Source organism: Leptodactylus fuscus, chromosome 8 (assembly GCF_031893055.1).
Source record: "Leptodactylus fuscus isolate aLepFus1 chromosome 8, aLepFus1.hap2, whole genome shotgun sequence".
In the NCBI taxonomy this organism is placed as follows: domain Eukaryota; kingdom Metazoa; phylum Chordata; class Amphibia; order Anura; family Leptodactylidae; genus Leptodactylus; species Leptodactylus fuscus.
This window is the reverse complement of record NC_134272.1, coordinates 90119110-90136117: the sequence shown is the minus strand read 5'-3', so window position 1 is coordinate 90136117 and position 17008 is coordinate 90119110. Positions and strand designations below refer to the sequence as shown.

Below are 17008 nucleotides of genomic sequence, written 5' to 3'. Positions count from 1 at the left end.
GAGTACTCAGATGATAGATCTTTGCCATGAATATCTGACATTATCAGTGGTCCTTCTGAGCTCCAGGTATCGTCATCTGCAAAGAATACAAAATAGATTGTAGAAGGTTTGAAGAATAGAATTGATATTTTGTAACATTTTATACTAAAAAGAACATACAAAATGCAAGTCATGGAGCATAATTCAAGATAGTGATAGCAAAACAGATCATAATGTAACAGAAGATCTCTGACCTGGGATCAATAGATCGTGATATTTGGGCTGTTCCCTTGTAGGTTCACAGGTTAGTACAGTCAATGTTATCTTCAGTGGAGAATCAGAGTGACCTGAGAGTCAGTTCTATAGGTGACGTCCGTCTTACACACTCCCTGACCAGCTACATATGGTATAAAGGAAATCTGCATATCCCGTCTATTATGTGCCCTGGCCTGGGACTGGAGTGCAGGATGGAGGACGCCAGATATGGGCAAGTCCAAGGAAGGTTCCCCTTTATGTAGATGATCATTATTATACGTGGATAATTCCAGTAAAGCCATTTTTAAGATTAGTTATGTATTGGATTTTTTTTATTTAATGGGTTCCCTTTTTGTTGCATTGTTTTTGCTTGTACAAAAGTCCTTGAATCTCTTTTTACTAATGTTTTTGGGAGACTTTTTAATGCATTTTTATATAGTTTGATTTCTAAAGCTCAAGAATGCATCAAAACTGAAAAAACTTCCAAAAAATGCCTACAATGTTTTGCTTTGTAGCTTACGCCCAGCCGCAGTGTAAAAAAAATAAAAAAGCAAGAAAATACAATTCATATTACCCGTGTACTCACATACATACAGATATAGTTGGCCCAGATTTATCATGTCTTGTAGCTGGTTTTCTGGTGACACAACTTTTTGTGCAGAACCATGTTTTGTTCAAAAAAATTAAGGCTTTTCAGAATTTGCACCAAGTACCCAGATCCAAATGCATTCCCTTATGGAAATTCATATTTAGTGCATCCAGCCTTACTGGGTTTACGTATATAAGGTGCACATACAGCTACTCAAATGTTAGTTGCAACTTAACTGGCTTTGGTGCTGCTGAATTATAGACAGAGCTCCTGTCAGTCTGTGCTCACTGTATTACATCCATAACATGTTCCATGTCCATGCTGATTAGATGTAGTAGTTTAGTCCGGCCACTAGATGCCGCTGTAGCACTGCACTATATTGAGACTAGTGACTAGGGAAAGTCTGGGCCAATGTGATCAGGAGGAGCCCTGATAAAGAGTCCTGGAGGGACCCACTGTGGGGAGAGCAGCCATGTGCCGCCATGAGAGGTGGTGGTATCCCAGGACCTCTACAGCAGCTAAAGAACCAAGACCTGTAATAAGAAGTCAGCAGCCGAAGCCAGACAAGGAGAAACCACTCCAGGATGCTGCAAGGCTGACAATGCAAATGCAGCCCAAGAGTGAAGGCCATAAAGACAGACTGGGACTTAATGCATACTTAATATTTTGTGCAGGAGACAACAATGACTTGTGACCTTTCTCTGAATTTCCTTGGTTAGTTACAGCAACATTTGATGTTTTGCTGCACATTATCCCTTCACCTCGCCCTCACCTCCACCGGTCTTAATACTGCACCATCCAAAATAATCTGTCTCTTACAAGTCTATGAGTGAGGTGATGGCTCTTACAGAAGTGTTGCGTTTAAGTGTAAGGGTTAACTCTTATTTCCTGTGGCAGTGTTATCTCTGACCTATGACCTCCAGGCTCTCATGTAGCAACTTTACCTCCTGTGACCTATGACCTCTCTCATTGGCACCAACACAGGGGAGTTTCGTGGCAATGTTCCACGGGTATGTGATCAATGGCCGCTTCTCTAGACAGAAAGGGGCAATGAGGAGGAGACTTCTCTGACTTTGGTTATGTCCTTCACTACCCAAAAGTAGTAACAGAAGAGAAGTATGAAAGTTGTTGGTTTTTTAAATTTTTTTTTTTTTTTTTGAGGGGGGGTTAAACACCCACCTGGGCCTCCAATAATGGATCTTTCACATTGACCTAACTTCAGCTATCTTTGCTCTTGTCGGGGGAGAGTCCGCCCCGGCTACAGGTACAACATTTGTGCTATGGACGCTTCCTTCTGCTGTACTGGACAGACAGCAGTGATGCCGGCAGGCAGGAGCAGCATTACATAGTGTCCCCCATCTGGGATCATTGCCCCATTTCTGGCCTGCTGTCCTTGTGAGGTCAAACTGCAATATGACTATGCTGGCTGGTGTGTGGAAGAGTCGCCTGGCGATGTCTGGAGGTCTCCATCCCATCAGGCAGGGTGGTATAAACATAAGGGTCTCCTGGTGCAGGTGGTTGTAGGGATGGAGGATCTTTTTTTTTCTGGCATCAAAGTCAACATGAGTGGAGCAGTCGGTTCCTTCTACTCGCTCTTGGAGATCCCTTCCTACCTTCGCAGGGTTTCCACATGTAACACCTTTTTAAGCGGACTGGGTTTCTGGTTTTTGAGTCCCCAAGCAAACTCAAGAACAGAAACCCAAATGCTAGTGTGAAGCCTATGTGACATGCCCTATATGATCCATTCCTCTGGCCATTAGGGGACCATGCAATGTGACAGGATTTGTGGAGGGGCCGGGGCTCTGTAGGGGTGTACAGGGGGCAACATAAGGTTAACAATCCTTGCACTGAGGCTGCTACATGTATGCAGTGCAGTCACTTACCAAGGTGCAATGCTCGCTGCCGCTTCTGACTCCTGCAGGCTGTAAGATGTTCCACTGCCGCGGCACACCTGGAAGACGTCTCCACCTCCTCCTCACATGCGGCATCCATACTGTCTGTGTGGAAGCCAAAAATAATTCAGACGTCAAAGCAGAAGCGAAACTTATTCACAGCCTCAACCAGACTCCAATATTAAAGGGATTTTAGTTTACTTTTGATATTGATGACTTGTCCTCACTTCGATAAATCTAGCAAATATTCAGATTGTTCACATTGTCTAAAATTTACACAAGATTACTAACTCTATCCTAAATCGGCCGGATGGTACGGCGGAGCCCTGGAAAGGTGAATATGGACTGTTTGTTATTTCCACACTTCCCCTGGGCCCTTTCTATTATAATATGGGATCTGAAGAGACCTCAAAGTATAATGGATTCATGGGTGGTCAACACCACCAAAACGGGATTGGCCATAACCAACATTTTTGGCAATCTGATATTGAGCCCTGCTTGTTGCGAGATGGTTTGCTCATCCCTCTTTCGGAAATGTTGCAAAAATTGTCGCACTAATTTAAAGTCACATTTGTAAATGTGGTGTAAGTCGGACAAAGCACATCCACTTTCCACAACTGCAAAATAAACATGAAAAAGCAGTAGAAATTTTCCACTGTTAACTCCAAAAAAAAAAAAAAAAAATCACAAATCCCTCCTTTTGTAACTTTTTGACCCCAGAATTCTATAGCGCAGGGTTTGATACATTCCCTCCATTGTTCTCAGGACCCAACTTACCTGGTGCTCAAGTTCCCTCCAGCATGCAGCCCTGTCCCGAAAAGCATGACCCATCCCCCTCTCACATACAGTACCATGCAAAAACACTCCCTTCCCTTCAGTTCCCTCCCATGTACTGTCCTATTGTAAAAGGTCCTCTTCCTTCCCCCTTAAACCTCCTTCAGTCACATGTGCGTGTAAATAGTTTAAGAAAAAAATCCTCCCTCCTCTTTCCAGACCCTGTGACGCAGAGCCCCAGTTATATACAGCCCCTTCCCATACACAATCCCATGCTGCCCAGACATCCCTGCTCTGTATACCTGTATACACTGGAGACATGGTGAGCACGCTGCTTCTGCTGCAGCTCTTGCTTCCTGTTATGCACTTTCCTGCAGTCCCTGGAGGCTCCGTCTCTTCCTGTGACATCACATCTATCAGGTGCAACTCAATGAAAATAAGCCCCCAACAGCCGCCCCCACCGGTCTGACAAACAGAGCGCCTCCGCCATATGGAGAACTAACAGAGATGCCTGAGCATCCGGCGGCTGCTGCAGAATTTGTCATTTGTTTCATTGACATGCAAAAACTGCTATTATCTATTTGTGTGTGTAAGACATTGTTCTGGCGCCCTCCTTCCCTCTATCCCAACCATAGTCACCCCCTCCGACTCCTTTACCCCTTCTCTTCCTGCGACATACTATAAGTTGCACCTAGAAGTTAGTTCCTGGACACTGTTGCAATAGTACATTGTGGTGATGTGTCCGTGACGTGACTTGTGCCTGTGTTGTACAGTCTATAGCCTGGATGCACGACATCTTTGTAATGGTTGTCTGTTTCTTTAAATGGGCTGGTGGTTCATCTGCGAGTGCGCAGTACGTTGCCCATATAGCAGGTCATGGTGCCCTGTGATTCTCCTGTTGACCATAGATACTAACATGTATGGCCATGTTAACAGTCTGATCTCCAGGTTCTGGTGGTCTCAAGCCGTGAGCCATTACGGTTCCCCCAGATAATAATCATGAAAGGTTTTGAGGTTGTAGTATAGGACGGTGCATTTGGGTGGGGGTCTGAGCAAGAAGTAGCCGAGGAGAGGTGAACACAAGGTAATTTGGCCATAAGGGGATGTGAAGAAGCTGATAGGATACTGGGATCAGGTAGTGCCTAAGGGGTGAGAACAAGGGCACGGGGCAGTTAGTACCATTTTTGAGTTGCCCGCACTCTCACCTTGAGTTTTTACTTTGCATTTAATATGTTATATTCACATATTTTACATTATAATCTATGTGAGATTGAATTGCCACAGTGCTTCAACCAGCAAGGTGGTCTCCAAGAAGACCTAGTGGGCCCTGGGCAATATAGACCGTGAATAGACCCTAAGCCAGATGCTGTGAGCAGAGGACGGGTGATCCCTAAAGGTAGATGAACAGCTACAGGTAACCCCAGCTTAGGGCTGGTTTGAGAGTCTAGTGCAGGGGTAGGGAACGTACGGCTTTCCAGCTGTTGCAAAACTACAACTCCCAGAATGCATACTGGCTCTGCTGTTCTGGGAACTCCCATGGAAGTGAATGGAGCATGCTGGGAGTTGTAGTTTCACAGTAGCTGGAGAGCCAAAGGTTCCCTACCCCTGGTCTAGTGATATAATGTCCAGCTGGCAGTGTCGTCTGGTTGAGGTGCCATGTACACGACTTGTCCTGGGCTCCCTAAGATGTATATTTGTTTGTGCATAAGGGTAGTGTCAGTGGCTTGCACCATTACCATTCTGCTGAATGTATGTTTGGGTTTGGGTATGGGGTGGTTTTAACATTGCAGGGAAGGCTAGCGTATGTGCACCCTATACAGGGAAACGCACAAGAACAGGAGAGAGACTTATAGTCACAGCTATGAGACAAGCAGCAGGTCTGTAGGGGGTAAAATAACATCCTGAAAACTTGTTACCAAATGTTCTAAATACAGCAACAATGTAACTTCTCCAGTGCTGGCTCATAAACATGTGATACATCCATACTGCACCGATATATATCCTGCGCTGATACATTGTAACAAGCTACCCTGATATACTGCACTGATACATTCTAACAAGCTACCCTGATATACTGCACTGATACATTGTAACAAGCTACCCTGATATACTGCACTGATACATTCTAACAAGCTACCCTGATATACTGCACTGATACATTGTAACAAGCTACCCTGATATACTGCACTGATACATTCTAACAAGCTACCCTGATATACTGCACTGATACATTGTAACAAGCTCATCACAGCTCGGGCTTTCCAATGTAAATGGTGAGGTCTGGAGGCGTAAAGAACATCAGAGACTGGAGACTGGTTACAATGGTTATACTGGACAAGTCCTGATGAAACCGGTTCATTGAGGATAAAATAAATCTGTAAGATTCCAAGATTCTGTGTATCTTCCTGGTTCTACACCCTAATAAAATCAATTCTCCGGGTACGTGCAGGGATTATGTGGTTGGGGCAGAGAGGTTATTTGCACATACCTGTGGTCACTGAGATCTGAGCTGCTGTTTGATCAGTCTCTGGTCTCTAGAGATAACATGTCAATGTATTTTTGGAAGAGTAAAAGCAAACACCTGATATCAGAAGTTCCCATCTGCTGGCAGGGCGTTGCTTGTGCTTACTGCTGCATTGTCAGGGCGCATCTGGGAACTCTTTAGACCATGGTAAAGCCAAACCCCAATGACTTGTGAGATTAGGAGAGGGGGCAGAATGACCCAGGGTCAGGGGCTGGTTCAAATAACAAGACCCAGGGGATCACAACCAGACCAGAACGCCGGGGTCCATCATGAAGAATGCGCCAGATTAACTCCCTGGACAACCCCTTTAATCAAGGGGGTCATTTCTTAGCCAGAGCAACTGCAAAGAGAATCTCCCTCTCTGGAGGACTGGACACTTCTACATATTACATGGACAGATCATTGGTATCAATGGGCACTGCATGGTATTAAATTTTCCCTGTGGGGGCGCTGCAGGGTCATTGAACACTTTCTATAATGTTCCCGCATCGATTACAACTGATCTCCTGGGATCTTATCAGCAGGACGCAGACACCTCCTGTTACTCCATGTAAAATATATTTATTGTACAGTGATTATTACTGACAGCAAGCAGAGATCTTGTGGAATTATTACATTAGCAGTGTAGAAAGTAGCAAAAACTAGAAATATTTGTCAGTTTATAGAAAAACCTTATAAAGAATAGATGGAGCGCCTGCCCAAATGATCAAATGAAGATGGGAAGATGGAGCATGAATTGTAATAGCCCCATAATTTATAGAGCCAGGGATTATAATAACCCAAGAGAATCCGAAGCAATGAAATCCAAAGTCACTGATCCGATACATCCGATAATCTGGCGTCTGATAGTCTGGAAATCCAGGATGGGGCATTGTGATAAAAGACACCAGATTGTCACTACCAACATGTTCAGACTCCGACCCAATGGAAAGATAACAGAATACAAAAGAATATTTATTTGTTCTCCTTTATTCATAGATCTCGCGTACAGTAATAATCCTGCCATCGCCGCCATTTTATTTAATGGTTTCTTCGGATGATGCGTTGACTACTTTTCCATCCACAATCTCATGCTGGGTCACCGACACCTTCTGTATAGTGTTTGGTGCTGCGGAGGGAGAGCAGGAGAGAAAAGCCATCAGTAATCTCTAAAGTGCCGTGAAATTCCTTTAATCCGGTCATTGAGGCATCGGATAGTCAAATGATCAAATATTACAGATATTCATGGAGGTTTATATAAAATACTAGCATCTGCCCGCGACTTCATCCGCGGGTTGGCGGTGAGCCGTGTAGAGGAAACCATTCTTCCATGCTCCCGCTGCCTCACGTGGCCGGGCCCCCCCCTTGTACCCACCAAAGTGGGTCCTGTGCACCATCCTCCTGCGCAATACCCAGTATCACAAATGCTTTGCCCGCGGGCCAACCGTGACCATACCCGAACCCTAGAGTCCCTCAGGGCTCCCCAGGGCCCCACGCACCTTGCCCATGGCATGACGGTTCGCTCACCCTACCCGCACCCTACAGTGTCCCGATCTACTTACTCCGCTGGCAGAGCCAATGGACATGTTGCCCCTTGCAGAGTGCCACTGCGCAGCTGTGTCGGTTCCTGAGGGAGGTTGCACAGTCGCTGCCGCCGTTGATAGAGTTGTCTGTCCAGGCGGCATGACTGCGGCGCTCGGGAGCCGCGAGTAGCCGCCATGTTGGCCTGGGTCGCACAGCGGAAACCAGCCCGCCTACAGACTGCCTTGGACGTATCGGGCCGTGCCACTTCTCCACAGGCCCGCCCAGAACCTGCCGCGCACCAATGGGAGCGCCGCTGACAGACCTGTGATGACGTTATCTCAGGTCCTACAGCGGATCTGGAGTATCGTTTCACTGGTCCCAGCGGGGCTGTCAGGGGAGTGCGCGTCTCGTGAAGTGGACTATGTTTCCTTCCAGCTAAATATCTAGGAATGTGCGAAATCTCAGCCAAATCCGTACAGGCGTTTGGCTGTGATAGTGGAACAAACATCCAAACGCACAAAATTTAGAATATTAGTAGGATTCCACTTCTAGGGGATTTCTGGATTATCAAATGCGCAGATTAAAGGAATTTCATTTTTTAAATTCTAAATTTTAACATTTTGAATTAAGAAGCAACATAAATAGAAGGGTTTGTGATTGAAATAAAACCCTTCAGTCTGATACATTTTACCTAAACTGATACATTGTAACAGACTGTCAGTACATTAGAGATTGTTCTGTGCTGTGGAGGATTGTCTGGGCTCAATGCAAATCTAACAAATCCTTAATTGCCAGTAATATCGCAATTTTACCCAAAAATCCACATGACCATTAACTATTTAGACACAGGGGAATTTTGTTAATCAGCCCCCACTCCATCCTCCCCAATTTATCACCGCTTTTGGTGGATGGAAGCAAGAGGAGAAAAAATATGGCAGGCACCAAAGTATCTAACTGCAGTCAAAAGACTGGATCTGACAATGAATACCCCCAAAGTATGTTAAAGAGCTTCAGCTCACCTCTAGGGCGGCGCTATTGTCACATAGGTTTATAGTAGAACATATTGACACAATCCTATTTTTCATATCTCAACATAAGCCCCAATCCCTTCCAAGAACATGGCCCTATTCACTTTGTCAGGTGTCAGTCTTCTAAGTACATGCAGTGATACAGGAGGCGCTGTCAGTCATCCAGTGTGGGCGGGGTAAGCAGGACTCTCTCACTGTCCTCGGAGTCCGGTCAGGATGTCTCTGCATTTTACTCCTCCAAACCATATAACCCAGATCTCAGCTTCTCGCCCTCTATCATATCCTGCGCCCAAAAATTCACTTTATTCACTCTATCAGTGACAGGGATTTGCAGCGCCCCCTACTGTCGTCACACTTAAGAGTTCTTCATTTAGGAATATTTTTTCTTTTCTTCTTTCCCTATTTTCTTCTTCTTCCCTAGTGTTCACTTACCTCCTTTTGCCCGGGACTCTGGACCATCTCTGAAACAGAAGACATCACAATATTAGCTAAAATGAAAAAAAAATAAAGGACAGAATACAAGCTGCTAAAACTGTCAGCCCACAGTCATGCTACATACTGTATATACTGTGTAATAGGTGACATCACATGACCATTGTGGCCAATCTATGCCTGAGACTATTGTAGCAAAATAGTTGGGACATCACAGTTTGCTGCACATGGGAGCGATCAGACTGCCCGTGTTGACCCCATCACTGACATCTACAATGGGCATGTGAGTAATATCTGCAATACTAGGCCAGCGTTATGGCTGAGCGCTATATACTATCATCAATCTCCTATATAAATCCCCCTATATATCATATGTGCTCTTTACCTGTCTGTGGCCCCCTCCAGCAGGCTGCGGTAAGCGTGGATCTCATTCTCCAGCTTGGACTTCAGGTTCAGGAGGGCGTCGTACTCCCTGGCTTGTCGTTCGATGTCAGACCGGCAGGCGGCCAGCTCATCCTGCAGCCGCGTCAGGTGACGGTTCAGTTCTAGTAAGCTGGATCCATAGTGATCCTCGGTGTCCTTCAAGACGTGATCTAAAGAGTCCACCTGCACGTGTAGGGAATGTCATTAAGATTATGGGGACGCAGAAGGTTTTAGATCAAATTGGTGAAAATTGTACAGAAATTGATTGTTTCACATTTAGATAAATTAGGCTACACCCCAAAACTATAAACTGACAGCCAGGATCACATGGCCCCCTGGGAAATGACCAAATGTGTCCGGCAACCTCCATCCAATGACTAGAGGTCCTACTCACCGTCTTTTGTAAGGTCTGATGTTCCATCTCCAGAGACTGCAGCTGGCGCCGGAGGTCGGCCACCTCGTTCTTGGCTTGCTCCAGTGCCTTCGTGTTCACATTGGCCTCCTGAGAAAGGGCATCGAACTGCGGCAGAATACAGAACCGAAATCGTCATCTAATACTCCAATAAGTTACACTCGCCACTTGTAGAAGGTGCGCCGCTATCACAGGCACAGGCCGAGCTTGAAGCTCCTGAACCCCAGCTATATGGCTTGGCCAGGGCAGTATTTCTCAATTTTATCGGGCAAAATATCCCCAAGTGATCACCAAAGCCCGAGCCGAGGACCCCCAAGGAAGGGACCACTGATACATGAGAAAATAAGACTTTGGAGACTCCATCAGCAGTTCCGTAATGAAGCCCTAAATCCTACTATTATAAATGTGAAAGTTTGTGTGTTTGGACGTTTGTTCCAAAATCACGGCGAGACTGCCGAATGGATTACAGTGAGATTTCACACATACCTAGAATGGCGTCCGGAAGGAAACACAGGCGCATCACCATCCCTGTAGGTTCCCGGTTTTCACAACCGCGAGCACCGAAAGCACGGTCGGCGGAGGCTGAAGGACCTGAGATGACGTCATCCCAGGCCTTCGCGCTGAACTCCAATTAAAGCAAGCGATGGAGGAGGTGGAGCTGGAGAAACTCACGCCGGCCGCAGAGCCATCACTGGGCTGGGCTCAGATTGGACCGGACGACATAGGGGGTGGAGCTATCGCGTCTCAAGCCGCTGCATATACGGAGTGCCGAACACGCTGCCATCGGTGGAGCCTGGCGCACAGCATGGATCAATGAATCCGCGAGGGCCCCGAGGGTGGGAAGATGAGGGGGAAACTGGAGCGAAGTTCACAAACCCACAGTCTCCCCATTGTGCGCAGTGCAGCTGCTGTGCGGCACTCTGAGATACTAGGCGTACGGGAGGCCCAGGGGGGAATCAGGGTCGTGGGGGGGTGGGGGAATCGGATGGGTGGGGGCAGGGGTCGCTGGGGGGAGCAAGCCAGGGTCGCGCAGGGGTGGGGGTAGCGAGCTAGGGCCCCCCAGTGGGGAAGGGGGGATGGTGTGGGGGGAGCCGGGGTTGCAGGGGGGGGGAACGGGAAGCTGGGGTTGGGTTTGGGAGGGGGGAGGCCGGGGTCGCGTTTGGAGTGGGCCAGGGTCACAGTGGGGGCCAGGGGTCACGCATCGTGGGAAGGGGAGGCCGGGGTTACGGTGGCCACAGGGCAATAGGGGGCGGCCGGAGTCACACTGCAGGTGTGTCAGGCGGGAACGGGGCTGCAGACAAAGTCACGGGTAATGCTAGTGTATTATAATGACACTCAATATGTAGTATAGTGGCCCCCACAGTGCCCCACATGTAGTATAGTGGCCCCCACAGTGCCCCACATGTAGTATAGTGGCCCCACAGTGCCCCACATGTAGTATAGTGGCCCCACAGTGCCCCACATGTAGTATAGTGGCCCCCACAGTGCCCCACATGTAGTATAGTGGCCCCCACAGTGCCCCACATGTAGTATAGTGGCCCCCACAGTGCCCCACATGTAGTATAGTGGCCCCCACAGTGCCCCACATGTAGTATAGTGGCCCTCACAGTGCCCCACATGTAGTATAGGGGCCCCCACAGTGCCCCACATGTAGTATAGGGGCCCCCACAGTGCCCCACATGTAATATAGTGACTACCAATATAATGGACCTCAACTTCCAAGAGCTCATATTAAAACGGGTTTGGGGTAATTTTGCACAACACAGCCCCTTGTACCTGGGGATGGCAGCGGCAGGGTTTGTTTTCGGTTTGCAATAAAATCATGTACTTCCCCTTTAAGAAAAAGAAAACTATAACTTTATATCATATTTTTTACAGTGAATTGACATTAATTGTCTTGCCTTGGTTTTGTACGCGTTCTCCGCCTCCGCCCGGTTCTGCTCGGCCATTTTCTCATACTGACTGCGGACTTGGGCAATGCTTTGATTCAGGTCCGGCTTTTTGGGGGCATCCACCTCAATCTTCATGTTATTATTGGCTATCAGAGACTGCAGGGCCGCCACTTCCTATAACATAGAATGACAATTGAGGTAATAACCACTAGAGGGCGTAACTACGTATCAATGATAAGAGACTATCTGTCAACACAATATTGACCGGTTCTGTGTGGCAGATGATATGTTCTGTATGCAGCTCTATGTGTGATTAGAGTATAAAATAAGCTGGAACTGAAATTATGTGCAAAATACATAAAGCCGAGTATTTGCAAAGTTACTCAACTTTATTATACAAATAAAAACATTGTCCTTTGTGTGCAGGTAACCCCTTACTAGCTACATACAGTCATATGAAAGAAAACCACACACACAGTATATACAAGGCCGATCCCGGATGAGGAGCACACCTGCTAAATAAACAGGACTCCTATACTATACAAGGGGAGAGTCACTTTACAAGATGGATTAATCCTCCTGTATGTGAAGAGTGATAAATAAATGGTAAAAGGTGATAAGATATGAAGTCACAAGACTGCGGTATTATAGTATATACTTGTACATAGGAGTAGTATTATATTAGTTATATTCTTGTACATAGGGGGCAGTATTATAGTAGTTATATTCTTGTATATAGGAGTAGTATTATAGTAGTTATATTCTTGTACATAGGAGGTAGTATTATAGTAGTTATATTCTTGTATATAGGAGCAGTATTATAGTAGTTATATTCTTGTACATAGGAGTAGTATTATAGTAGTCATATTCTTGTACATAGGGGCAGTATTATAGTAGTTATATTCTTGTATATAGGAGCAGTATTATAGTAGTTATATTCTTGTACATAGGAGTAGTATTATAGTAGTCATATTCTTGTACATAGGGGCAGTATTATAGTAGTTATATTCTTGTACATAGGAGTAGTATTATAGTAGTTATATTCTTGTACATAGGAGCAGTATTATAGTAGTTATATTCTTGTACATAGGGAGCAGTATTATAGTAGTTATATTCTTGTATATAGGAGTAGTATTATAGTAGTTATATTCTTGTACATAGGAGCAGTATTATAGTAGTTATATTCTTGTACATAGGAGTAGTATTATAGTAGTTATATTCTTGTATATAGGAGTAGTATTATAGTAGTTATATTCTTGTATATAGGAGTAGTATTATAGTAGTTATATTCTTGTACATAGGAGTAGTATTATAGTAGTTATATTCTTGTACATAGGAGCAGTATTATAGTAGTTATATTCTTGTACATAGGAGCAGTATTATAGTAGTTATAGTCTTGTACATAGGAGCAGTATTATAGTAGTTATATTCTTGTACATAGGAGGTAGTATTATAGTAGTTATATTCTTGTACATAGGGGTAGTATTATAGTAGTTATATTCTTGTACATAGGAGCAGTATTATAGTAGTTATAGTCTTTTACATAGGAGGTAGTATTATAGTAGTTATATTCTTGTACATAGGGGCAGTATTATAGTAGTTATATTCTTGTACATAGGAGTAGTATTATAGTAGTTATATTCTTGTACATAGGAGGTAGTATTATAGTAGTTATATTCTTGTACATAGGAGCAGTATTATAGTAGTTATAGTCTTGTACATAGGAGCAGTATTATAGTAGTTATATTCTTGTACATAGGAGGTAGTATTATAGTAGTTATATTCTTGTACATAGGGGCAGTATTATAGTAGTTATATTCTTGTACATAGGAGTAGTATTATAGTAGTTATATTCTTGTACATAGGAGGTAGTATTATAGTAGTTATATTCTTGTACATAGGAGCAGTATTATAGTAGTTATAGTCTTGTACATAGGAGCAGTATTATAGTAGTTATATTCTTGTACATAGGAGGCAGTATTATAGTAGTTATAGTCTTGTACATAGGAGCAGTATTATAGTAGTTATATTCTTGTACATAGGAGGTAGTATTATAGTAGTTATATTCTTGTACATAGGAGTAGTATTATAGTAGTTATATTCTTGTACATAGGAGGTAGTATTATAGTAGTTATATTCTTGTACATAGGGGGCAGTATTATCTTGTACATACCTCCTTGTGATCCTTATGAAGATGGGCTAGCTCTTCTCTCAGGGTTTCTACCTCAGACTCCAGTTTCATCCTCAGGAAGTTGGTGTCATCTATCATCTTGCGCAGCCCCTGTGTGTCTTTGTGGACTCCATCACAGATAACTTGTTCTGCCTCCAGCCTATAGTCAGTGTAATAGTATCAGGGTATTACAGGTCACATATGATTTAAGGGGCTCTCTCACCTAATTTCAGCAGTATGAGATAGACATATTGCTGAATAGCCTATTCCGGCCTCCCTAATCATTTTATAAAAGAGCAGCCCGTTGTTAAGTTTAACCTAAAAAACGTATATGTAAATCGTACTTACCATGCACGGTGGGCGTTTCTCACACCCCTCCACGTCATCCATTATTGACGCCCTCCTCTGGTTTCTTGTCGGTGAGACGTCCTCCTTCTTTTGCGATCTTCCGCCTCCATCAACCTTTCTTCCTTTCAACCTTTTCAGCAAAATCCACTGAGAACTACACAAAAATGGCGCCGGAGCACTACTGCACACGCTCCGGTGCCATTTTTCTGTAGTTCTCAGGGGATTTAGCTGAAAACGGCCAGAAGAAAGGTTGATGGAGGCGGAAGATCGCAAAAGAAGGAGGATGTCTGACCAACAAGAATCCAAAGGAGGACGTCAACGATGGATGACGTGGAGGAGTGCACGAAACGCCCACCGTGCATGGTAAGTACGATTTACATATATGTTTTTCAGGTTAAACTTAACAACGGGCTGCTCTTTTATAAAATGATTAGCGGGGCCGGAATAGACATTTTAAAGGCTATTCAGCAATATGTCTATCTCATACTGCTTAAATTAGGAGAGAGAGCCCCTTTACATATACATTTCATGTATGAAGGCCATATTATTGTTGAAGCTGTTTTGGCAGGGTCCTTGTCACCTATAGTCTGTTTTGCTGGTGACCTTGCTCCTCCTAAGGGCAGAGACTATCAGAAAAATGAACTCATTAAAGTCAATGGGAGGCTTTTTTTTCAGCGCTGAATCTGACGCAGATTCCACACCAAATTCAACGCCATTTTCTTCCGTGTGAATTCACCCTAAGATTAGGATACCAGGTGCAGAGTAAAACCAGTGGCAGACGACCGTGTGCTAACCAGCTACTGTGAATGAACGGCATGGGCGGCGCACAGGGGACACGCGGATGTTACCCCTGTGCCACCCGTGCAACGTCCTTGCTTCTGCGGCCCATTTCATTCAATGAACAGGGCCACAAAATCAGACAGGAATAGGATCTGTTCCATATTTTGCAGCCCAAACTTTCAGCCTGCACACGTGACCGTGCCATTCATATGTATGGGCCCATAGAAATGAATGGGTCAGTGTGCTATCCGGGAGAAACCTGGTAGCGCACAGACCAGTCGTTCAGTCATTTGCAAGGGGGCTAAGAGTAAGGTATGAGGTGCAGATTAAGATACAAGGTGCAAAGTTCCTTCCAGAAGTGAATAATGGATGTGTACATCGCCAGCTACTTACTTCACTTTAAAGTCATCCGCTGCCAGCCTGGCATTGTCAATCTGCAGCAGGAGCTTGGCGTTATCCATATTTAGATCTTCCATCTTCAAAAGGAACCCAGAAAATAAAATATTAGACAGTCAATGCAAATAAATCTCTCAATATTTACTGCAAGGCAGATGTGAAAGTCGCCTTATATAAGAATAATTAGATACCCTATACCAGGTGCAGAGTAAGAGTAAGAGACCCGGGTGTCCCCGCCACCAAAGTGATCTTATAGACCTATGGTGAAAGCAGCTCTGAATATAAGGTATATGGTGATATTATTTATACAGCATACAAAGATATTATATGCACAGTATATAGTAATATTATATGCACAGTATACAATGGTATTATTTGGCCAGTGCACAGGTCCCAGGAGTCGTGGAATACGCCACAGACAGATCTACCCCTATGTGTCTCCTATTCGGATGCTCTTTTATTCCGCCCCTCCTGTATTTTGCATTCCCTATCAGAAAACAGACCGCACATTGTGTGCAAACAAAGCACAATGCCGGTAATATCTGACTGCAGAAGAAATGATATCACAACTCGATGATAAATGTTGCACACCTGACACTAGGTAATATCCAAATTTTTGTGTGGTGGATCTTTCTCTCTATATATCTCACATAAAGATATACAGGACGTGACCTGATCACATGTACCAACCACCCATGTCTGGCTGTATCTGAGGGTTCCCCCTTGTACAGTCACATTCGGGTCTTATGCCTGTGGGTCTGCAGGAAAGGACAGTAGAGTAATAAGTGCACACTGTAGAGGGCGCTATTATGTGTCATGCTGATTGCTAATGATGTAATTATATTACATTATATCACCACATTATCATACACGGTGTTCAGTGACAACCTGACAACATTGCCATTGGCTGGTAGAGTTTTTGCAGCAAAACCCAGGACCCCCGAGTTCCATTTTTTCTTTGACTTACCCACACCCACCAGAAGCGTCACCGAGGGTCTCACCTGTTTTCGTAGCTGTTGCAGAGGTGCCTGGTGAGTCTCCCAGTCTCGAGGTGCCGGGTTCTTCTTAGCAGAGATATCCTCGATCTCTTCTTGTAGTTTTCGGTTTTCCTCCTCCAGACGCCGGACGCGCTGCAGATACCCGGCCAGACGTTCGTTCAGCTCTTGCATGATCTCCTGATGGTTATTCTGCACAAAATTTTCAATCCCGGTGCGCAGGGACGGGAGAGACGACTCCATAACGGATCTCATTGCTGACAGATCCATACCAGAACGCAACGACTGTAGCCTGGAGGACGACACCCTGAAATCCCCACCACCAATCTGGCTAGAGGAGCTACTGCGCCAACTTGGGGAACCAGAAGACATTTGGAAAGACATGAAGATGGCAAGGTGTGGGGGGTATAAAACTCTAGAAGACTAGTCAAGTCAGGGTTCACCTGGCAGGTGCTTAGAGATATACAGGAGCTCCTGTGCAGGCGGCCGGGCTAGAGAGTTATTGCAGCAGGAGCTCAGCCGGGGATTGTATGGACACTTAGCAGCTGAGGCGTGCAGCCAGGACTGAGCACAGCTGAGGCTGGGCCGACATGTATACAGGTGGTGTGTACAGTAA

The 17008-nt window shown here is 45.0% G+C and overlaps 1 protein-coding gene and 1 long non-coding RNA gene across 2 annotated transcripts; both read right to left on the bottom strand.

The window, feature by feature from the left end:
* Window positions 1–6: 6 nt before the first annotated feature.
* Window positions 7–3861, bottom strand: LOC142216663 (uncharacterized). The gene is made up of 3 exons (XR_012717361.1): window positions 3792–3861; window positions 2707–2820; window positions 7–76 (listed from the first exon to the last, which is right to left on the bottom strand). It is a non-coding gene; the product is annotated as an uncharacterized LOC142216663 (long non-coding RNA).
* Window positions 3862–7023: 3162 nt separating this feature from the next.
* On the bottom strand, window positions 7024–16789 carry LOC142216662 (keratin, type I cytoskeletal 18-B-like). The gene is made up of 8 exons (XM_075284659.1): window positions 16399–16789; window positions 15395–15477; window positions 13877–14033; window positions 11713–11877; window positions 9794–9919; window positions 9362–9582; window positions 8977–9005; window positions 7024–7121 (listed from the first exon to the last, which is right to left on the bottom strand). Exons 1-8 carry the CDS (start codon window positions 16774–16776, stop codon window positions 7030–7032), a joined length of 1251 nt encoding a protein of 416 aa, XP_075140760.1. The 5' UTR covers window positions 16777–16789; the 3' UTR covers window positions 7024–7029.
* Window positions 16790–17008: the final 219 nt, after the last annotated feature.